This window comes from Lucilia sericata, unplaced genomic scaffold, assembly GCF_015586225.1.
Source record: "Lucilia sericata isolate MDLA Ls3-8-SP2 unplaced genomic scaffold, ASM1558622v1 Contig000288F_arrow, whole genome shotgun sequence".
Classification (NCBI taxonomy): domain Eukaryota; kingdom Metazoa; phylum Arthropoda; class Insecta; order Diptera; family Calliphoridae; genus Lucilia; species Lucilia sericata.
This window is the reverse complement of record NW_023994313.1, coordinates 242,077-265,611: the sequence shown is the minus strand read 5'-3', so window position 1 is coordinate 265,611 and position 23,535 is coordinate 242,077. Positions and strand designations below refer to the sequence as shown.

General features: G+C 33.1%; 3 protein-coding genes across 3 annotated transcripts; 2 read left to right on the top strand and 1 right to left on the bottom strand.

Annotated features, from left to right (window-relative positions):
* The first annotated feature begins 1,243 nt into the window (after window positions 1-1,243).
* LOC119603289 (SWI/SNF-related matrix-associated actin-dependent regulator of chromatin subfamily A-like protein 1) lies at window positions 1,244-4,552 on the top strand. The gene is made up of 7 exons (XM_037955278.1): window positions 1,244-1,955; window positions 2,016-2,232; window positions 2,740-3,230; window positions 3,293-3,608; window positions 3,667-3,949; window positions 4,009-4,203; window positions 4,273-4,552. The coding sequence occupies exons 1-7, from the start codon at window positions 1,352-1,354 to the stop codon at window positions 4,471-4,473; spliced, it is 2,307 nt and encodes a 768-aa protein (XP_037811206.1). The 5' UTR covers window positions 1,244-1,351; the 3' UTR covers window positions 4,474-4,552.
* A 451-nt stretch (window positions 4,553-5,003) lies between these two features.
* On the top strand, window positions 5,004-13,270 carry LOC119603284 (cilia- and flagella-associated protein 44). Its single transcript, XM_037955270.1, has 12 exons — window positions 5,004-5,149; window positions 5,221-5,383; window positions 5,446-6,213; window positions 6,381-7,206; window positions 7,260-7,479; window positions 7,606-8,250; window positions 8,322-8,429; window positions 8,884-10,172; window positions 11,162-11,466; window positions 11,526-11,948; window positions 12,067-12,291; window positions 12,342-13,270. Exons 1-12 carry the CDS (start codon window positions 5,043-5,045, stop codon window positions 13,230-13,232), a joined length of 5,970 nt encoding a protein of 1,989 aa, XP_037811198.1. The 5' UTR covers window positions 5,004-5,042; the 3' UTR covers window positions 13,233-13,270.
* Window positions 13,271-13,356: 86 nt separating this feature from the next.
* LOC119603285 (KIF-binding protein) lies at window positions 13,357-15,525 on the bottom strand. The gene is made up of 2 exons (XM_037955271.1): window positions 14,386-15,525; window positions 13,357-14,324 (listed from the first exon to the last, which is right to left on the bottom strand). The coding sequence occupies exons 1-2, from the start codon at window positions 15,350-15,352 to the stop codon at window positions 13,528-13,530; spliced, it is 1,764 nt and encodes a 587-aa protein (XP_037811199.1). The 5' UTR covers window positions 15,353-15,525; the 3' UTR covers window positions 13,357-13,527.
* Window positions 15,526-23,535: the final 8,010 nt, after the last annotated feature.

The window sequence follows — 23,535 nt, the reverse complement described above, 5'->3', positions numbered from 1 at the left end:
TAAAACTTAATAATTAACCAGTTCCTTTACGATTTTTTGGTAAAAATATGTAACTTTTACTTAAAATACTTAAGGGACAAAAATTCGTGGGTAATGCCCATTGTTACGTATACGTAACGTCTTCTAAAATCCAAACAAGGCAAGATAGAAAAACTTTTTTAATTGAAATCGGTTTATATACACAAGAAAACTGTCATATCCAAATTTCACATTTCTACCTTACGTAGATCGCCGTGGGCATTAATGGGTTAAATGAAATTTACGTCGAATAATTTAAAAAAAACATTTTCTAATATAGCTACTTTGAATTCGGTTGTAACTAAAATCCCTGTTAACTGTTATTTTATTTATGGTCAGACAAGATGAAAAAAGATCAAATAAAATATTTTGATAAACGTGTAAGATATGACAACGATTCAGGTCTAAATATATTCTTGGTCTGCAAAGACCGCAGCTAAGTAGGCTGATATCGATTATCACTGGCCACTGTAAATTTGGTAACCATGCTTGACGCATTGGTCTTCCGTTCAACGATTACTGTAGAAGTTGTCAAAACGAGGATGAAGAAGAAACTATTACTCATCTTCTATGCGAGTGTCCTGCTCTGGCGGATGCCAGACTTCGGACGCTTGGATCGACATACTTTGGTGATCTGTCTGATTTGTCGAATATTCAATTAGAACGTCTAATGGATTTCATTAATCTGACAAAATGGGTGTGAATCCAATATTCACACTGTTTAAACCATGGCAACTGGCCTGGTGTCTTCTCTCTTTCTTAAAATCTTACTGCTATTCTCACTTTCTCTTTACCAATGTCTCTTTTTCCACTTTTCCCTATCTCTCTCTTACTTCTCTTATTATTTCAAAGGGATTAACATGGACCCAAGTAAATCCGAAACGGCTACCTGGGATAACCTAACCTAAAAGTACAATAAATTTTCATTTAATCGAGATATGTACATGTTACATGTGTCTATGTCACATTGTTAAATTTGAATAAAAAAACGAATTTATATATTTTATGTTTCTAAGTTAAATATTATAGGCTCACTATTATAGAAAACAAAGTACTATTCAGGAACACTAAAGTACCAAAAGTTCCTTACATTTTGAAAAGTATATTTTTAAAAATTGCAAAAATTCAAAGGTCAACTTTTTATCGTTATAAGTTGATTTGTAGAACCATCCTACTTAAGTGATTTCTAAATTACTTTCTGGCAACCCTTGCAACAGCTGTTCAACATTTTTAAATTTCACAAGTTGTTTTGGTTTTAGGCGGACAAAAATTATAATTTTGTTTAAGTTTTGTAAATGAAATTTTTTTAACATCAAAATCCCAAAAATTAAAAATGTCTTCATGTACAGCAGCAGAAATTGCTGAGAAAAAACGAATTGCTTTAGAAAAATTAAAAGCGAAAAAGGCTCAACTTTCAATAAATTCAAATAATAATCTAAATAAACCCGCATTGAATCCAGGCAGTAATGTAAGTTCTAACCAGCAGAACAACATTAATAACAACGCTCCAAAGTTAACACCTACACCACCACCAACAAATTCCTCTTCACAACCAGCGGGACGTGTGGAAAATAAAGCTTCCTCATTTCTAAGTGCTTTAAAGGGCAGTAATGTTTTCGTGCAACGACAACAACAGCAACATTCAGCCAGAGATGCAGCTCATCCCTATAAAAGGCCCTCGAATGAGGGATTGCCTAATAAAGATGCAAATAGTTTCTATAAAAAATCCAGCACCAATGGTTATACCGACAAACCCAAAGGACCTATGTTAAATGCAGTCGCTGCCACCACACCACAAAAACAAATAGCGTCTATCTTTGTTAAAAGTGTTACCTGCAAAGTGGCCATGATAACACCCGCACGTTTTGAAGTACAACCATCTAGTTTTCATGCCAAGCTTATTGATGTTTTTAAAAGTATTCCCAGCAAATCTTATGGTATGAAGCTGTCAATTTTATTGTTTTGTTCGAATAAAATAATTATTTGTTTATTTTTAGATCCCAATTCCCGCTATTGGAATTTTGCCTTAACGGATTATAAACTACTACAGGAGCGCATAAATCCATTAAAACCCGACGTTGTCATTGGTGTCATACCCAAAGCAGTGCTTAATTTGTGTCAAGCTCCGCCTAGAATCATAAATAAAACATGTTTAGAATCGATAGAACCTAAATTGGCGGAAAAATTAATGCCTTTTCAGCAGGATGGTGTATGGTAAGAGTTAGTTTAGAATTAATGAAATGATGAACCTATAATTGGACATAGCTCGCATAGTTCCCAAGATATTTTGCAGTGGATTCAAATAATTAAAAAAAAAACATGATGAATATAGTAAAATAATAAAATAAAAAAATTAAATTAAAAAATTTCCGTGCAGGATTTGAACCCAGACCTTTTCAATATGTGTGCAGGATAAATGACAAATTCGAATTATTACATCCCAGCAAAAAAGACATTACAAACATTTCAGGGATTCAATTATTCGAGTATTTTCGAATTTTTTAAACATTATTTTAAATTTGTAAAAATTCTAGGACCATGACAGTGGAAGTTCATTTAAATGATAAAATAAAGTTATTATGTTATCTTTAAAAATATGTGTTTAAAAAAATCCCATCAGGATTTGAACCTAATCATTTTCTAATATAAGATTTTAGTGAAAAATAGATGCAATTAGTAAAAAAATTTTCTGTTTTTAACAAAATCTTTAATCTTTTTTAGTTTCGCCATTGCCCAACAAGGACGCTGCATGATTTGCGATGAAATGGGTTTGGGCAAAACATATCAAGCCATTGCTGTAGCGGATTTTTATCGTGATGATTGGCCTTTATTCATTTGTACTACCGCATCGACACGTGATTCTTGGGCTCAACACATTCGAGATTTACTACCTGCCGTGCCTCTACATTATATACAGGTTCTGAATTCCAATCAACAATATATTGGTGATTGTAAAGTTCTCATCACAAGTTACAGTATGATGGAACGTAATGTCAATCAATTAATGGAACGTAAATTTGGTTTTCTTATTTTCGATGAATCACATAGTCTTAAAAATTCCAAAGCTAAATGTACCGTGGTAGCAGATCGTTTAGCACAACAGGCAAAACATGTTCTGTTGTTGTCGGGAACACCAGCTCTGTCTAGACCCTTGGAATTATTCAGTCAATTACAAATGGTTGATAGGAAATTTATGGGTTTTATGGATTTTAGTAAGTTTTTTTATTAATACATATATATTTAATTTATTAAAATCGGTAATTATACTTTACAGCCAGTCGTTATTGTGATGGCAAACAAACAAACTTTGGCTGGGATGCTACGGGCCAATCTAATCTTAAGGAACTAAATGTGGTGTTAAATCTTAAATACATGATTAGAAGAACCAAAGCCGAAGTACTCAAAGATTTATCAGAGAAATCTAGAGAAACAGTGGTGTTAGATCCCGCCTTAGTTTGGCCCAGCGATGAGGTTAAGGAGTCCTTAAATGCTGTGGCCAAAAATTTACAAACTTGCAAAGCGGCAGACCGAGAAAGAATTCTATTGAGATTTTATGCTGAAACGGCTGAGGTTAAAAAAAGAGCTGTGTGGTAAGTCTTATTAGATTTTTTGTTTAATAATGAAATTAATCTAATGTTTATATCTCAGTGCTTATTTAAAGGAATTAGTTAAGGGACCAAACAAATTTATAGTTTTTGCTCATCACCGCATAATGATGGATGCCATAAGTGAATGCTTAACTAAATTGAAAGTAAAATTTATACGCATCGATGGCAACACCCGTAAACAAGAAAGAGGGGAATTTATAGAAACATTTCAAAAGAAACCCTCATGTAAAGTGGCCGTATTATCCCTGGGAGCCTGTAATTCCGGTATAACATTAACAGCAGCCGAGTTAATTATATTTGCCGAACTAACCTGGAATCCAAGTGTAAGTTATTTTTTATATACCACCAAACCAATAAAAAACTTAATATTGTGCTTTTACAGACCTTGGCACAAGCCGAAAGTCGTGCTCATCGTATTGGCCAAACAAATCCTGTTACATGTCGTTATTTAATGGCCACAAAAACAGCCGATGATCATATATGGAATATGTTGAAAACTAAACAAGATACTCTTAATGAAGCTGGTCTTTTCTGTGATAATCTACAAGATGCTACCCATACAGCAGCACCGATTACGGTAGATTTCTATATTTACTTTTTTTGTGGTTTAAATGTTTAAATTTCATTTTAAAAACTTTCTTTACAGTCGAATAAAATTGAGAATTACTTTTCACCCACAAAAGAAGCTACAAAACAGCAACAACTTTCAGTTTCTTGTGGCAATGAGAAGTCACCCGCTGCTGTAACGAATACAAGTCAAAATTTAGACATAAGTAAAGAAATTGAAAATATTGATGAATTTTTCCTAGATGATGATGACGATGCTTTTAAAGATATAATATTTTAAAAACTTCTTAGGATTTGTATTTTTAATAATAAAATTTTGAATATAAAAACATTTAACATAAGAATGTATTTATATGTGTATGTAAAAACGCTTTGTTATTTCATCTTCATCAGGCAGACTAATGGAAGCTTCTGAAAAGCTTTAATTTGATTTACAATTATTTTTAAATTTAAAATCAGTTCTCTTTTAGGCTTAAAAGCTTATTATTCAAAAATATGCTTTAAATAACTTATTACAACGAATAAATTACTTAGAGTTCGATTCTCAAACTGGGAAGGAAATCTTTCCAAAATTGTAATGAATTTTAAAAATATAATTAGATATATAGCAGAATGGAAGGCATTATTTTCTAAAGTATGTTTTATTTAAAATGTATTAGAAATGACAGATTATTTTCCCATTGTGCATATTAAAATATTTGAAATACTTGTTAATTTAATTGTCAATGACAACAATTTTCACCCGGGAAACGAAACGAAATAAAAATCAACAAACATTTTATTTTAAAGCAGCACATTCATTACAATTGATTTCAAATAATAAAGATTATTGACAAAAATTGCATAAAAATGGATAAAGCTAACCAGGAAAAAGATAAAATATCTTTACATTCTAATGAATCCGAAAAAGAACCGGAATTTATACCAACTTTTGGAGAGGATATTATAAAACTCAAGTATGTATTTTAAAATGTTAAGAAATATTAAAGAGCAAATAAATTTCATGGAAAAAATATTTTTTATATAGACATTCGTTTGGCTATGATTGCAAACGTTTGTATAATATGGTACTAATTGATGATGACACCTTGGTATTTGCCTCCGGTACATATATACATTATTTTAGCATTTCCAAAAGAGAAGTAACATTTCGTCAATCGGTGTTTGGTTGCGGCATAGGTTTCATAACGGTTTGTTAAGGAATTTTTAAATATTTCCATATTTTATTTATATGTAAATTGAAAACCTATAGAAAAACTATCATCCGGACTACCAAGGTTTACTAACTATTGGCGAGAATGGACCCAATGCTACCGTTTTTATATACGAATACCCCTCACATGCGGTACGTGTGAAGTTAGAGGGCGCTGCTAAACAGCAATTTACTTGCGGTTCTTACAATTATACTGGAGAATTGTTTGCCTCTCAAGCCGGTTATCCAGATTACATGCTCACCATTTGGAATTGGCAGCAAGCAGAGATTATTTTACGTTCGAAAGCTTTTCAAAATGATGTCTTACATGTTCACTTTTCCCAATTTAATCCCATACTATTGGTTAGCTGTGGCTTAAGTCACATAAAATTTTGGAAAATGGCGAAAACTTTTACGGGTCTTAAGCTGCAAGGCGATTTGGGGCGTTTTGGTAAAACCGATTTTAGTGATATTTATGCCGTTTACATGTTAGATGATGAGAATGTCATATCAGGCTGTGAATGGGGCAATATGTTGCTGTGGGAGGCTGGTTTGATAAAGTTTGAAATATGTCGCAAGGGTCGAAGACCTTGTCATAGTAAACCCATAGTTCGTATTACCATGAATAATGGTGAAGTCACTACTGTTGGCATGGATGGTTATGTTCGTATTTGGTTTTGGGAAACTGTGGATTTGGCTGATCCACCCGATGATGATCGATTTGTGGAAATTGAACCGATTTTTGAATTTTATGTGGGAGAATGTGAAATACGTATGATACAGAAAATTAAATTGTTTGATGACAAGGATTATGGTTATTATGCATTGGTAAGATTTGCACATTTTAGATAGTAATATTCAGAACTTTTCAGAAGAAAGTGATAATTTTGATAGCGTCCAAAAGTATTCGCTCGATAGTTCGAATTATATATTCGAAATATAAGAAATTAACACTAAATTAAAACTTTCACAAAAATACACATTTTCCCTTGTAGGATGGTGATGGAGGTATTTGGTATTGTGATCTCAATACCAGCGATATCCCTAATGATTCCTATAAACTTTATTCCTGCCATGGTGGTAAAGTTGTAGCGGCCCAAACTAGTCCCGTTTCTCCGCACCTCATGACCCTAGGACAAGATGGTCGTCTTTTAGTTTACGATTATCTATTCGAAAAGATGATTTTGGAAAAGAAATTCGAAGCTTTTGGTACAGATCTAATATGGTTTAGTCCCAATGTATCAGACTCCAGTATGGAATTAGTAGCTAGCTTCGAAGATGGCTTCATAAGACACATTTATCTAGCTCTAACACAGCCTAATAAGCCGGCAATACATTTAATACGACCCATAAAAGCTCATACGGCTGCTGTCACTAGAATGACTGTTAACTCTTTGAACACACTGCTGTTGACGGGCTCAGTAGATCACACTATATTTATGTACGATTTGTCGGAGAAAAAGGATGCCTTTATATATTTACGTCCCATGGGTTTTATAGAATTTTCAGCCATACCCAATTGTTTCTATTGGAAAGATCCGAATCATACTATCCTTATAGGTTGTAAATCGGGTGAAGTTTTTGAATATAAATTACCCCTAGAGGTAACGGAGGAGGAGACATTTTTAAGTTACAATCTAACTAATAAAAATGAAATAAAAACTTCGAAATTTGTTTCAATCAAAAGTTCCATACGGCGTGATATAAAAAGAGCTGCCACCAAAAAGCGCAAAGATAAAAAGAAACAAAGAAAATTGAAAGAAATTGAAAAGTTAAAGGCAGCAAATCCGGGTTTACAAATTGATATGGAACAAGCTTTAGGTGAGTTTTGTGGGTGATTTATTTAAAACAATACGAAACATTATTACTTCTAGCCGATTCTGAACCGGATGAGGAAGAGGAGCCCTTACATATACCAGCTGTGCCCAATCCAGTATTATGGATACGTTATACGTCTGATAATACTATATGGGTTTCTATGGGTGGTTATGATGCTGGTTATATATATGAATTAACCATTGGATCTAATATGCCTGTCCGTAGTACTATTATTAAGGAAGGCGATGATATAGAAATACATTCTTATTTGGATATGTAAGTAACTAGATCTAAGTATCCTAGTTTTTATAAATAATAATTCCACTTTCGATGGGAATTGATTTCTGTAACAGAACCCTATATAATTTAGAAATTTCTAATTGTATTTTATTAAAATTCCAGTGAAGAATATCTTCTTTTCGGCATGATAAATGGCAAAATTCGCATAAATCAAAAGAATACGAATGATTTTACCGATTTGCGAAATTATCGTTTAGTTAATATGCATGATCCCATAAATGGCAATATACCCTGTCTGATACTAAGTCAAGATGGTAAATTTCTCTTTAGTATTGGACACGATGGTAATGTTTTCGTATACGAATGGCATGGGCCACAGGTCATGATTGAAAAATCAAAAAATGTCTTATTAATGCCGAAAAAAGTAGTGCCCGCTGAAGATATTAATAATCCGGAACATCCTTCATTAGAACAGGAAAAAATCTATGCGGAAATTAAACGACAAGAGGAAGCCGCTGCTGCACATGATCGTAAGGTTCTGACGGAAATTGGGGTGTTACAAAAGAAATTCGATGAACTGTTGCTGGCCAATGAGGCAATGCATGAAGATTTGCGAATACCGCAACGTGAACTTTTATTAGATGAAAGAATTACGAATCAAATTAAAGGTGAATTGCAGGCAGAATTGGATGATGTGCGTGAGGATTTGGCTTATGATTTGGAGGTGGCACAAGTTGGCAAACAAAAGTTGTATGATTATTTCTTTAAGAAACTGGATCATATACCTATTAAGATATCTGGGATAGGGTAAGTAAGATCATTTAGAAAAGTATCCCTTTTCTCTTATGTCTAGAATTCGGTTTTTATGCATATTTTAGGGAAAACTCATTTGTATATACTTTTCGTGTGGAACGATTGGATGATAATTTTGAAGCTATTAAGGCTGATATAGAGGAACGTCTCAGATTAGAAGCTTTAAAAAGAGTGTAAGTATAATATATACAACATATTTACATATCTACACCATTTCTAATTGAAGCTGGGTTTCAAAAATTTTGAATTGTATTTCAGAAATTAATAATTCAAGATTAGAAAATTTTTAAAGGACCAATTAAATTTACATTTAAGAAATTTTTATACATTTTCTATATACAAATTTCTGAAATACAATATAAAAATTCGTAAATACAATTAGAAATTTCTGATATGCAGATGTTTGAAACACTCAAAAATACTATTAAACAATTATTAAGTTACAATAAATTCTAAAACCTTTACACGCTGCCTTAAACAGGGATAACACTACTGAGGAGACCTCACCCACACTAGCAACTGAGTAAGAAATTCTCAAACAGAAAACCTTAAAACGAAATCAATTTTTAAACGTCGCAAGTTCGAAAAATGTGTATAATCTATTATTAATTTTTATTTTTATCACAGACCGGTTCAACTAATGTTGGCCGAGGAAAAGGAAGAAAGTATGCCGGAACCAGCTACCGAAACTTTTTTCTTTGGCCGTGATCCCAATACTATAATACCACGTTTCAGTCGCAAAATGTTGCGTTTATTAAGAAGTTATCGCTCTCGTCAATGGTACGAAGTCGAGCGTATGTATCATTGGGAGAAAATGGTTAAACAGAAACCAGATCCCAATCGTAATCATCCCGATGATGATCATAAAATTCAAGAAGCAGAAAAAAGTATAGGAGATTATAAACTTAAAACGGGTCAGGAGTATGAACCGCAACCATTTGAAACCTTGACTTGGAAATACAAAGAAATTGTAACACTCCGGGAACGTTTAAATGTAATCATTACTCAATTCAATGATAAAGTTTTAAAGCTAAGAGAAGAGAAAAAGGAGCTTTATAAATGTATTGAGCAAAAACGCAAACGTTTGGAGGAAATCCACTCATATTTGCCGGCGAAGAATCGTAAATCTTTAATGGAAATACCAACACTCAATATGGATGAAGAATGGCCGGAATTGAATATGATTGAACATTGCAATCCCGGCTGTAATATTGAAATTAAGGATATTCTTTACCTGGATAAAACGGTAGAGAGTCTATTGCCTCAGCCTCCACCACCTAAAGTTAAGGCCACCATGACCCAAGTGGCTCTACACGAATTGGAAAAGTACTTGGCTTTAGATATCAAAAGCGTTGAATGTTTTCCAGATGGCCTAGAACTTATCGATGAACTGCAAAAGTTACCTCATCAAGCTGATCCACTTTACTATGACAATACCGGCGATACACCTCCACCCTGGCTTATAGAAATACGCTATCGTTGGCTAATGGATTTGATGGTGGAACAAGAGGGCATACTGCATACGGTACACACCAATATACGTCTCTTTGATGCTCGTTTGCGGGACTTGGACAACGAACGTTTACATACCAAATTCGAGGTGGAATTTATGACCAGCTATTTAATCGCTCTCAATCAGGAATTATACATCTTACGTGATAGTGAAGAAATTGAGAATAGATTGCTGAATAATGCCGAAGAAGCCATGAAAATACGAAATCAGGCCCAAGCTTCTATTAATAGTTTAAATCGTCAAATAGAAGAGTTACGCAAGAATTGTGATCGCATTAATGAACAAATCTCTTCGGTTCAAGTTAAGTTTATGAGTACCACCAAGGGTCATAAGTTCTTTGATTTTTTGCGTCGCATTTTCAAGAAGAAATGGCGAGCACCCAAAGCGGTTAAAGGACCAGATGGTAAGTAGGATATATTTGATACTACATATTTAGAGTATTTTTATTTTAACCATTAAAATTAATCTTCGAAAGTTGTGCCTGGATAAATATGTATTTATGCCAATGAAATCGCGATAAAAAGTAATTTTATTTATCGCTAATATCGGACCATTAGCCCCATATAATTTCCCCTTCAGAAAATAGCTTTCTGCCTTAAAAATGCCAGTGTAGCGTTTAAACTCAACATAAATGGAACATTTATTTAAAAAAAAAACAAAATCTATGATGAAGGAAGGATACGAAATAGTATTTTTAATTAAAAACAAAAATAACAAAAGAAATGGGCAAATTGCTCGGCAATGCCACTGATATGGAAGTGTTCTGAACTGCAAATTTACGAAAATCCGAAGCTAAGCTACAAGTTACTTAACTAAGAAATTTTGAAAACGACAGACTGGGAAATCCGATGCTGGTCTCACAGCGAATGTAAACACACCAGGAGCTTTGTTGAATGATGCGGCGGAAACCAACATCATTCGCCACTAGCTCTTGGGAGACATCGGCTTGACTGTGCGTAACGACCCGTCGTCGTTGCAACAGAAGACCGGCATTTGAATTTCAGCACCAAACGTCTGCCAAGCAAATTTTATTGGGGAAACAATAGTGTGACGGATGCCACTGAGCAGATCTGCAAACACTAATAACGGTCTAGCGATCAATGTCCAGCTACGTGCCATCACAAACAGAAGACACACACTTCCGTCAATTATACAAATTGAGTTGCTATTTATTTCATCAAAATGAGAAAAAAGAATATGGGAATTATAAACTTATTAAATTATGTTTACTAAACACAGCTATTTTGTATGTGGCGCCATCTATCGGATGGTAGTTTAAGTAATAAGGAAGGTTGCCAACTGTTTTCATATTATTTTATCCATAATGGATTTTATTTAATCACCTCAATAAGGAAAAATTGTTAAAATTTCTCTTCTTTAATATTTTTCTAGAATCCTCTGAGTCTTCCTCTGAAGACGAATCTACCAGCGAGGAAGAGGACGATAGCAAAAGTATTGATTCAGCCGATATGACTACCATAATTTTAGATGAATCCCATTGTCCGTCTGGTCTAGAAAAACCATTGTATGAATTGGCCTTCAAATTACGCTCTGATAGACACCAATTAGAACGTGCTTTAGACGAGGCGCTTAAAGAAATCGAATTGAAAAAGGATGAAGTTAAACAGGCACAAAAACTAATGAAACATCATACCGATATTTATACACAGGAAAATGAAACGTTATTGGAGTTCAGAGTAATAAAATTATAGTTATGGTTAGGTCCAAAAACTAAATTTTGAATTTTACTTTACAGCGCAAACGTCAACAGGAATTAAATAAGGTGTATGTATCCGTTATACTACACATGCATCAGATACAACATTTTCGTGAAGGCCAGGATTATCGTGATCTTAGCAAGGCTGTACTATTCGATTCTTCCATTATAATGGATCTGCAGGAACGGGTAGATCAATTAAATTTGGAGACATTGGAAACTAAACGTTTGCATCGCATTAATATTGTACATTTGCGTCGCATGAATACCGATATCAAATTTATGCGCTCCGAAATCACTCGTCTAGAGGAAGAGATTCGCCAGGAAATGATGAAAAAATTTGGTATGGTCATTAATTTGGACGAATTGGAGGAAGAAGTTTTGCGTAAATATGTTTTTGAATTAGAAACTACGGCTGAAGAAGAATTGCGTTTATTGGAATTGGAAATGGCAAAGAAAAAGGTAGAGATTTTTATTTATATTGAATAGATTTATCGAATTCTAATAAATTGAGTTTTGGTCCTGTCAGCCATTGGTTTCAAATCTGCAGTATTTATTCTCATTCTCATCTTATTTTTAGAAAGAATTAGCCCTTGCTCAAGAAGAACTTATAGTGGAAACTCAAAGGAATTCCGATAAGCTCAATATTTTGGCCGTACTTACAGAAGAAAATTCATATTTAGAAAAAGTATTAATCAATCAAGAGAAAAATTATGAAAAATGGTTAAAACCACCAAATTTAAACTTGGATCGAGATATAGAAAAGCTAATGGTTATCGATCGTGAGCAAAAGGAACAAATAAAGGTAATCATGATAAACAATTAACAAACAATTCATTAACAATTCTCTTACAGTTCCTGGAGAGAGAAATTTGCACTTTACGCATGAAATCGAAACCATTACAAATAGACGGCGAAACTGAAGCAGCAGAAGTTGTAATTCATCATGAAATGATACCCAACGATGATGTTCAAGTTTGTCCTGAAATCTTTAATGCAGAGGCCTTCCAAAGTCGTTTGGTACCGGACGACTTTATAATGGAACGTTGTCAGAAAGTAGTGCAAAAACTATTCATGCAACATTTCGGTAAAATGACCAGCAAGGAAAATGTCCGACGTTATGCCTATAAAGTGACACGTTATTTGGGTCAAGCTGCGTATAGTTTTGAGGGCAATGTTACCGATAATATTATGGATTGCATTATTGAGAATTTGCAAAATTTAATACCAAAAAAGTATCTAATGCTATTGTGTCGTGAGGATTTACAGAGAATGTTTAATGAAATACTGGGTGTATTTGATTATGAACGTTCGGATGTTAATACCGAAGATGTTGTATCGGGTATTTATGATAATGCTAAGCTAGCTTTAAATCAAGCTACCGGGGTGTTGAATAAGCAACAATTTATATTGATCCATATGTTTAAAGAACTGATAGAGGTTCTACCTTTGGAGGAGTTCCAAAGTGATGATACAGTACATTTTATTGTAGATAACTTGGAAAAGGAAGTTTCTTTTGATGGGCGTGGCATAAATATTGAAGGTTTAGTTGACAAAGTAGTGGAGTATGCCAAAAGCAATTTGTTGGATACTATAACAGCTATACCTATACGTCAACTGGCGGTAAGGGTACAAAAAGAATATTCAAAACGTAGACCCAGTAACGCAATAGCTGTTAGATGCTCTCTGGGTTCAGTGCACAGCGTTTCGGTTAAATCGAAAGGTAAATCACAAAGTACTTTATAAAATGTACTTTTAAAATAAATATATTTATTGGGAACAAAAGTTAATTTCTGTTTTATTTTAAGGCTTTAAATCGCAAAACTCAACACTTATCTTTACTCATATTTAAGTAGTTTAGAATAAGACATAAAATTTGAGTATTTTATTTTAGCTAAATTATTATAGAAAAGCTTGAACTATTTTTTAACTAGACACTGACAAGAATTGAGACGGGTTGCTTTTAAAATGCACACAGGCTTATGTTACAACTAACGAATAAATAAATAAATTAATATTTTACCTTTTCAAAAGTGGAAATCTATTTATGCAAACGTTTTTTAACATTGGCAATTTTTAAAGGCAATAAATTAACCATTTCACGGCATACTCCAATTTCGGCTTGCAAAGCTTTAGATGCTTCCTCGAGTTTAGCGCATTCGTCGGTAAATATTTTATAATACTTAAGGCTGTTGGAGAGATTCTCCAATTGTAAATTCTGGTCGGGGGTAATAATTTTATAGTGCAGTCTTCCCAAATGAAAATGAGCATAGAGGAGAGTACGTTGTTCGTCCACATCGATGTTAGTCTTAAGGCTGCCGTCCTTATCAGTGTAAGAATTAATAAAGCTTTTAAAGTTCTGTATGGCCTGATGGCATACTTGATTGATTTTGTGCAGTTCCTGGGGATTTGCGGTACGATTGGCTTTGAAACAGTCCAGTTTTATATCCAAAATAGCACAATAGGCGAGACCAGCTCCATACCAACATTCGCGACAAATGGCCATATAAAATACTGGATTCAACAGCTCCAATAGTTCTTCATAATATTTAGCTCTGCGCTTTTGCATTTTGGATTGATTGACAGGATCTTCTTCGAAGAAAGCAATATGCAGATAAAGTTCAGCGTAATCCTTAATGATTTTAGCATATTCACTAGCTTCATTTTCCGGGGTATAATACTCTTTGGCTATATCTAACCATTTAGTTACAAAATGATAGACTTCTTTGGCATCATCAAAAGTTAAACAATAATCACAGCTAATACGTTTTTCGTACGTATCCAGGGACATATTGGGAAAAAGATAAGAATTTGCGTCTATTTTTAAACGTTTAGCATCTGTAAAGATATGGCGTCTATTAGATTTCTTATAAATGCTTGTTTTGCTTTATAAACTTACCTTCTGCTAATTTTTCATCATCATCGTTAAATAAACGATCTTTGGAAGCTGACAATAGACCTAAACCATATTTGGCCCAACAGCGAGCCACATCTGCGTAACGATGTTTAAAAGTCTCTTGAATATCTTGTTTTTGTTTGTCCGTAAGATCGGGTGGTGTTAACATTTTCTCCTCATGTTCTGCCATTACCAAAGTGGCCGCGGCCAAATGATGACGTGCCTGCTTGAACATATTCTGTCCTATAAAGTATTGCGATAGAGTGGCTGAGTTTAAGGCAAAATCGATAGCCTCATATGATTTAGCTTCCACTTGTCTTCTCAAGGTTAAATGACAATATTGAGCAGATTTTACCAATTCTCCCAGGTGACCATAAACCTGAGCCATATAAAAAGTACACAAAGTGTAAAGACTTTCCAACTCCTTAGGACCTTTGCCCTCTTCAATTTCCTCTTCAGTACCAAAGACATCGGTAATAGCTAAAGCATTCTTGGAAGATGACTTGAAATCTTTGTAGGCCTTTTCGCTGTCAATTAAATATTCATGAGCTTTTTTATATTCCGACCGATTGGCATAGACTATGCCCAATTCGTTCATAGCCCCTACATAGGGTATAACAGCATTTGGTTCCATTTTTCTCTCCTTAACTAAATCTAAACATTCTTTTAAATAATTTTCTCCTGTCGAGGGTTCCTCACAGAAAACATAAATGCGTCCCAGATCACGACAAACAAAGGCCTGTATAATTTTATAGGTGAAGTCATCTACTCCATTGTCGGCCTCCTCCGCTTGTACGGAAATCAAAGAGTTCTTAAGATTTTCCTTCATTTGCAATAGTAAATCCCTGGCCTCATAATGTGATCGATATGGGTCTGTGGGCGGGTCATTTTTACTTTCCTCATTGACCAATTTGATGGCTTTTTCGTACACTTCCTTGTAATCACTCAATATTTCCTTGGGTATCACCATACTGTTTTTAGTACTTTCTCGTTTCTATTATTAGTTTCAATTTAAATATTAAAATTTACGTAAATTTTCTATATGTATCACTTTGGTAGCGTGTTTTTCTTCACTTCAATAATTCCGGAAAATTAAAATCGCTATGACTAAACAGCTGACCAGAGCCCTGCGCCTGCACATTAGAGACGGTTGACACTTAAAATTTCTGTGGCGGCTTAAAATTTGCAGTAGGCCGTCAATGTTTTCAGCTGTCTTTTAACATTTTTCAAAGATTTTTGAATTTATGAAACGAAACGTTTTTTCGTTTTTCAAAATTTAATCTTAATAAATAATTAAATAGCTAACACAAGATATATTTGATACACATATTAGCAGAACAAAATAAGTTTTTCAAGAAAAAAATGTTAATAGCAAAATATGGAGCAACAAAACCCAAATTTTTCTTTTTTTTCCCAAGTTTGGATTTGAACACTTGACAAGGCGAAGACAGTTGACGGGTAAGATATTTGAAATTTTTTACAGTGGTGCAGAAATTTTTCTAGTTTTAGTCGATATGACAAAAACTTAATATTAAACTTTCAATTAAGGGACACTTTCTATTCATTTCAATCCAACGTGCACTGATAATTGTTTTAATCTAGATTTGGCACCTTATACAAAATATAAAATATTTAATAATTGCTAAAAATTCTCTTGTTGAATAATAAATAAATAATAAGAAATCGACAATTTTGAATTATCTCTTCATCTTTGGTTGCATAATCATCACTTCATATATTTACATATTTTGTTGATCTGCAGTTAAATTACAGACTTAGAACTAAAAGTCATAAATTGAAGAAGAGCGGTAGGAAATTAAAGAAAAAACATATTTGTAATTTAGAAATTTTAAATACAATTCAGAAATCTGTACTACTCGAGAATTAAGAAAAAAAGGTAATTTTTTTCGAGGTGGTCTGAAACTTTTACTCATAACTTATTACGTCTTGAAGCGATTTTGCTGATTTTCAATACCAAACTGCTTAGGATAACAATAAATATTTTGGGTGAATTTGGTTGATTTCCTTTGCTTAGTTTTAACGTGAGCGTGTTTTACACAGACAGACGGACAGACGGACATAGCTAAATCGACTCAGAATTTGATAAGGGTCCGGAATATATATACTTTGTTGAGTTTCAGATGAATCTACATATATTAGTGTTACACATGGAATGAGAAACTTATATATACCCTCTATCATCACTGATGGTGGTGGAGGGAATAAGCAAAACCAGTCAGAGAACTAATTTTTAACTCTCTGTCTTTCGCTACTTTAAAAGAGACTTATGAAAAAGTTGCCCATGTGAACCGGCACATGAACATGTATTTAGGGTGACACTTGTATGTGGGGCTAGAAGAAAACGAAATCTAATATTGCGCCCATAGGGATTTCAATTTAAAAAGGGACTTCAGGTTTAAGATTGGGTACATGACTTAAAATTGTTTTGGCAACACTGCCCTTCGGTTTTGCTACCCTTAACTGGCATACATTACCATTAGTAAAATGTAGAACAGTTTTTCTACTGTTATAATAAAACGGTTGGTTTCCTTACTATGTTAAATTGTTCAAATACAGCGCCAAAGGTTGCTAACCACACTAATTTACCAACAAATTATGGCAGATAATAAATTTATAACTGTTATACAATAAATCCCTTAAATATAACACAAATTTCAAACAATAACCATTTGCAACAACATTACCTCAAACTGGCAACAACCACTTGTTGTACATAAACATTTTAAATAAACAAATGTTGCAGAAATGTATCACAACTTCGACAAACGAGACTCGAGAGCATAAATATTACTCTCAGTAACAATTAGCAAAACATGCCGGTTTTATTGGTTTTACTTTTGCACAGAGAGAATGAGAGTTTTATCACTCATTCACTCATTTGAAGAAACAAGGGTAAAGCGCATCTTTGCAACATATTATTTACTCAGTAGTGCGCTAATATTTGTGCAGATTAGTAAATATTGGCCAAGTCTTATAAGATAAAGGGACGAGAAAAAAATCAAATCAAGAAAAAAATCCCCTTGATGTCATCAACAAATTTACGTCATCGTTTCAACGACTTTTAACAAGAAAAAAATCTCAAAACAAAAACAACTTAATTAAAAAACGAAAAATTCTAAAAAAAATCGCAACTCATAAAACGGAAATTCAACTCTTTCTTAGTCTTGGCAGTCTTCTTGGGTTTTTTTTCTGTTATTAAAATAGAGAAGACGAAACAAAAAAAAAAACTAAATCAGTTCTTAAGAATTTTGTGGTGGCCAAGTGTAAATGGGAAAATTTTCATAAAGTTCTCAGTGATATTTTAAAACTTGAACCTTAAACTTGGGTGCGTTTTATTGTTATTCTAAAACGTTATAAATAATTGTAAATTATTAAAAACAGTGTAGTAATAAATTTAAAATAAATAAGTCGAAATTTGTATTTGCATTGAAAGTTACATACCGCAATACGGGTCAATTAAGTCAATTGTAAATGATAGAATAGAAGCAAAAAATAACGAAAGAAATTTTAATTTGTGTGGAAAAAAAAAGAAATAAACCCCTCAAAGTCAGTGTTACAGTGTTTTCTATAAAAAGTGTAAACGTGTGTGAATTCAATTGCCTTGGCACGAAATTTATAAAAGAAAATTAAAATTTTTATATCAAGTGTTTTATTATTTTGAAAATAAATAAAAATTATAAAATTTCATTTATTTTAGAGCATAAAAATTAATATTTAAATACAACCTAAATTCCATAAAATAACCTTTTGAACTTTAGCATTTCTTCCTGTTTGTGGGGGTCTGTCTCTCTTTCCTTTTCTTTGCTGACACTCTCAACATTTATTATTGTCCATCATTTTTAAGCACATCACTCATTATGAAACTAATTGGATTATTACTAAATTTGGCTGTCATAACAGGTAAGTGCAATTTTTTATGATTTTTATTGTTGTTGTTATTTCTTTCCAATTCATTTATTTTCAATACAAAATTGTTTGAAAATTCTCTACAATAAGTATAATAAGTAATCTGTATGGTTTGGTAGAAAAAATTGTAATATTGAATAAATTTCTTAATTTATTATGAAACATTTTAAAACCCACATTGTTTTTAGTTCAGTGAACTTTTTATTTGTTTGGCAATTTTATGATTCCGCGCATACAATTTGTTTAATATGGAACAGCCCGAAATTTTTATCAATGACATGGAAATTACATCACTCCTTATTTTCATTTATATGTAGCAAATGAATGTTTGACGCCTACAATGAGGTATAGATTTTGCATAAATAGGAGTAATTGATTAAACATTATGTTCCATTCAGATAATACTATATGTAAGTATGTGGAAATTGTTCCATTCGTAACCTTATTATCCAAAATATAGAACAAAATAATCACATATATTGCGGAGCACACAAGTGATTTTCTTACACAAAGTCCCACACTCTCAATATCCGGTTATCGATAATTATATGTATAAAGGGAGTAAAGAATGTCCGTCCGATGTTCAGAAACTCACATTCTTGTTCCTTAGAATTTTCCAATCCGTTTTTCTGACCGATGAAATATCCGACCGAATAAACATCGCTTGACATTGACAAAAAAAGTGTTCAATAGTATCATCATATCATTATATTGATCCCTTTGTGATACCTGAAAAGCTAAGAATGGTCAGCGTGTTAGTCCCGAAAAAAACTCTGGAATCCTTTCCAAACCATTTTGTTGCACGAACAGGAGTCTATTTTGCGGAAATTTGCTACCTATCGTGTTCAGTCTATGATTAGTCAGGGTAGAGCATTGACAGAGAAACTGAGTTATGTTCTCTTCTTCCCTTTCATATGGCAGCTTTTGTAGAAGACATTACTTGGTAAGTTCAGTCTTCTAGTTCCGTAACTGTGTTCTCTGAGTGTTTATTAAGGACTGAGATCTTTGTGAGTTGTATAAAGGCCACATGATCTTCGCCAGCCTACACTCGTTGAGTTTATAACGAGTCGTGCGTTTTCAGCTTGAAAGCGGTATGTCCACTAAGTTGTCGGTGTGCTCTTTTGCTAATGAGGAGTCTTGTTTCGCATGGGAGTCCGCAATGGTATTGTCAGGTACCTATTGATGACTAGGAATCCAGTTCAGTCCTATTGTAGAATGTTTCGCCATCTTGTTAAGGGATGTCCGGCATTTAAGGACCAATTTTAATGTTATGTATACACCACTTATGGCACTTAAGGCAGACTAGCTATCGGCGTATATTCCAACATCAACATTGTATATTCAGTAGAACCTTGACCAGTTTGCAGCTCATTTTATTCAGCCTACTACTACCTACCTACTACTTTGTAGGATTGATTCCATTACATTTGGGTCGTATTGAAGCGATACCGAAAAGCCTGGTCTGGATGATCTGGAAGGCAATAGTCAGTATTGTCTGGAATTTCTCCCGGGCATTTTATTATGGTGGAGTGGCCTAACTGAGTCATATGCCACATATCGGTTGTCTTGAGTCTAATCGCCGAGTTAAGGCAAATTCTTGGACCATTAGATCAATTGGCAACCAATTTATCATGACAATAAGTGCCTTAAATGGAGTTGTACAAGGGCGCTCAGTAATCATTAATGCTGATATACGAAGAATTCCTTCATATTTCTTGTGATGGTTATCCTTTTGTCCTTCCGTTTGGGCCCAAACGTTATTTTAACAGATAATGTGTAATAGTCATTTAAATAATTCTCATGTGAACTATGGATAGTTAATGGGAAGGGACCTTACTTCGGATCTATGAATTTAAAACCTAAATATTTGAATTTATAATATAGCAGTTTGAACACGACGTAGTATTCCATCACACTTGAAATAGATGTCTATATAAAGATAAAATTGAACTTCCATATGAACAGAAATCATATGCGTTGCACCCAACGAATATTTTATACTAGAGTAGGGTATAACATAGCCTATATTCACCTTCATGTTTTCATATTTTGTTTTCAGAAATAGCTATAACAAAACATTTTTTCACCCAAACTGTAGGTCATCATTAAGGTCGCAGCAGATCAATTAAACCCAACTGCATATCTTGGTCTAGTTAAATTTGTTTAATTTTGCATTTCTCCTCTTCAAAGTGTCTCATGGTTATTGCTGTTGAGTAGCTGCTATCTGTCTATTGGTGTAAACATGGTTCAAATTTTCCCATATTTCTCTACAAACCAATATTTGTTTTGTTTGCTTGTTTTGTTTTCTAATAAAACATTTTGCCAGCAAAATATCGAGAAGAGTAGAAGAAAAAAAAATCGAACTATTGATTAAATTTGTTTTGCAAAAATACAAAAAAAGACTTTAGATGCATAAAATAACAACAATTTTAAATACAATTTTATCTATAAAATTTGCTTACATACTTGTTGAAAATTACAGATTTGAAGTTTAGTTTGTAATAAAATACTTGTTGCTCGATGAAAATGTTCATTTAGAAAATTTCATTAAATCTAAATTGTTCTTGCTTGGCTGTCTGTCTAAGTATCTCAATTATGCACAACAGACTTTGTAGAATTCCTTGTTAATGAAATATTTCGCATTTAATTAATGGCTTTAATTTTGTTGTTTCGTAATTAATCGTCGTACTCAAATGTTTAAATGCTTAAAAACCATTTAATGTTCAAGATTTACGCGGCAGCAATGGGCTTAGCAGTTTAAGTCGCGTATAAAATTTTGATGTTAAATGTTGTAAATAATAGGAATTATTTAATTAATTAACATTAAATGAGATTATGATTTTAAAATGTCATAAAGGGGGAGGAAAGTTATTGAAAGTTATGAAATTCTAGCAATTTATTATGAAATTTTATAACAAGTTGAACATGGATTTACAAGCAGTTAAGAAAAGCAATTATGTTATTTCTAGTTCAGTTAAAGTTAAGTTGTAGATCTGTTCTAGTTCAGTTCTAGTTCAGTTAAAGTTCTGTTCTAGTTCTGTTCTAGTTCTGTTCTAGTGTTCTAGTTCTGTTCTAGTTCTGTTCTAGTTCTGTTCTAGTTCTGTTCTAGTTCTGTTCTAGTTCTGTTCTAGTTCTGTTCTAGTTCTGTTCTAGTTCTGTTCTAGTTCTGTTCTAGTTCTGTTCTAGTTCTGTTCTAGTTCTGTTCTAGTTCTGTTCTAGTTCTGTTCTAGTTCTGTTCTAGTTCTGTTCTAGTTCTGTTCTAGTTCTGTTCTAGTTCTGTTCTAGTTCTGTTCTAGTTCTGTTCTAGTTCTGTTCTAGTTCTGTTCTAGTTCTGTTCTAGTTCTGTTCTAGTTCTGTTCTAGTTCTGTTCTAGTTCTGTTCTAGTTCTGTTCTGTTCTAGTTCTGTTGTTCTAGTTCTGTTCTAGTTCTGTTCTAGTTCTGTTCTAGTTCTGTTCTAGTTCTGTTCTAGTTCTGTTCTAGTTCTGTTCTAGTTCTGTTCTAGTTCTGTTCTAGTTCTGTTCTAGTTCTGTTCTAGTTCTGTTCTAGTTCTGTTCTAGTTCTGTTCTAGTTCTGTTCTAGTTCTGTTCTAGTTCTGTTCTAGTTCTGTTCTAGTTCTGTTTCTAGTTCTGTTCTAGTTCTGTTCTAGTTCTGTTCTAGTTCTGTTCTAGTTCTGTTCTAGTTCTGTTCTAGTTCTGTTCTAGTTCTGTTCTAGTTTCTAGTTCTGTTCTTTCTGTTCTAGTTCTGTTCTAGTTCTGTTCTAGTTCTGTTCTAGTTCTGTTCTAGTTCTGTTCTAGTTCTGTTCTAGTTCTGTTCTAGTTCTGTTCTAGTTCTGTTCTAGTTCTGTTCTAGTTCTGTTCTAGTTCTGTTCTAGTTGTTCTAGTTCTGTTCTAGTTCTGTTCTAGTTCTGTTCTAGTTCTGTTCTAGTTCTGTTCTAGTTCTGTTCTAGTTCTGTTCTAGTTCTGTTCTAGTTCTGTTCTAGTTCTGTTCTAGTTCTGTTCTAGTTCTGTTCTAGTTCTGTTCTAGTTCTGTTCTAGTTCTGTTCTAGTTCTGTTCTAGTTCTAGTTCTGTTCTAGTTCTGTTCTAGTTCTGTTCTAGTTCTGTTCTAGTTCTGTTCTAGTTCTGTTCTAGTTCTGTTCTAGTTCTGTTCTAGTTCTGTTCTAGTTCTGTTCTAGTTCTGTTCTAGTTCTGTTCTAGTTCTGTTCTAGTTGTTCTGTTCTAGTTCTGTTCTAGTTCTGTTCTAGTTCTGTTCTAGTTCTGTTCTAGTTCTGTTCTAGTTCTGTTCTAGTTCTGTTCTAGTTCTGTTCTAGTTCTGTTCTAGTTCTGTTCTAGTTCTGTTCTAGTTCTGTTCTAGTTCTGTTCTAGTTCTGTTCTAGTTCTGTTCTAGTTCTGTTCTAGTTCTGTTCTAGTTCTGTTCTAGTTCTGTTCTAGTTCTGTTCTAGTTCTGTTCTAGTTCTGTTCTAGTTCTGTTCTAGTTCTGTTCTAGTTCTGTTCTAGTTCTGTTCTAGTTCTGTTCTAGTTCTGTTCTAGTTCTGTTCTAGTTCTGTTCTAGTTCTGTTCTAGTTCTGTTCTAGTTCTGTTCAGTTCAGTTCTAATATTGATTTAGTTCTTGTTCAATTTTCCCATTTAATAAGATTAGATTTGGGCAACGGTAAATCTATTCAGTGATTCTATGAATATTGATATAATTTTATGTGAGTTCCTCGAATTATTTTTAATTTCAAACACAAAATTAACTAATAGTCTCAATTTACCGGTTCCATTTAAATCTTTTTTACAGAATAATCTAAATATTTTCAACATTTTTGACTAATTTTTTCAAATAAATTTTATTTTCCATTTATTTTTTTTTTTTTTAACAATTTATAAATTTTTTAATATTGTCCAAGTGCAATAAATGAAAATCACATTGATTGTGTTAAAAATTGTTTGTTCTTGTATGTAAAATGTTCATTATTTTATAGTTTAAGTTGTTGTAGTTGTTATTGTTGTTGGTTGCATTTGTTGTTAGTATTTAGCAAACAATTTAATATTTGTACAAAAAATTTCATCAATAAATATTGAAAAATTAAAAACTCAACTACAACCACAATAAATGTTTATTTGATAAATACAATTTTACACAGATATATGTATACATACAGCCATGCATACTTACATACACATGTTTAAATGTATTTATGTAAGTAGGATGTACATTAGATCTGTCCCTTAAAAATAGGCTGTAAA

Coding starts and splice junctions, on each gene's coding strand:
- LOC119603285 (XM_037955271.1), bottom strand. CDS start 15,352: ATGGTGATACCCAAGGAAATATTGAGTGATTACAAGGAAGTGTACGAA. Junction 14,325..14,385: donor TGATGAAAAATTAGCAGAAG/GTAAGTTTATAA, acceptor ATATCTTTACAG/ATGCTAAACGTTTAAAAATA.
- LOC119603284 (XM_037955270.1), top strand. CDS start 5,043: ATGGATAAAGCTAACCAGGAAAAAGATAAAATATCTTTACATTCTAAT. Junction 11,467..11,525: donor AAACGTTATTGGAGTTCAGA/GTAATAAAATTA, acceptor TTTACTTTACAG/CGCAAACGTCAACAGGAATT. Junction 12,292..12,341: donor AGCAAAAGGAACAAATAAAG/GTAATCATGATA, acceptor ATTCTCTTACAG/TTCCTGGAGAGAGAAATTTG.
- LOC119603289 (XM_037955278.1), top strand. CDS start 1,352: ATGTCTTCATGTACAGCAGCAGAAATTGCTGAGAAAAAACGAATTGCT. Junction 2,233..2,739: donor TTTCAGCAGGATGGTGTATG/GTAAGAGTTAGT, acceptor AATCTTTTTTAG/TTTCGCCATTGCCCAACAAG. Junction 3,950..4,008: donor AACTAACCTGGAATCCAAGT/GTAAGTTATTTT, acceptor GTGCTTTTACAG/ACCTTGGCACAAGCCGAAAG.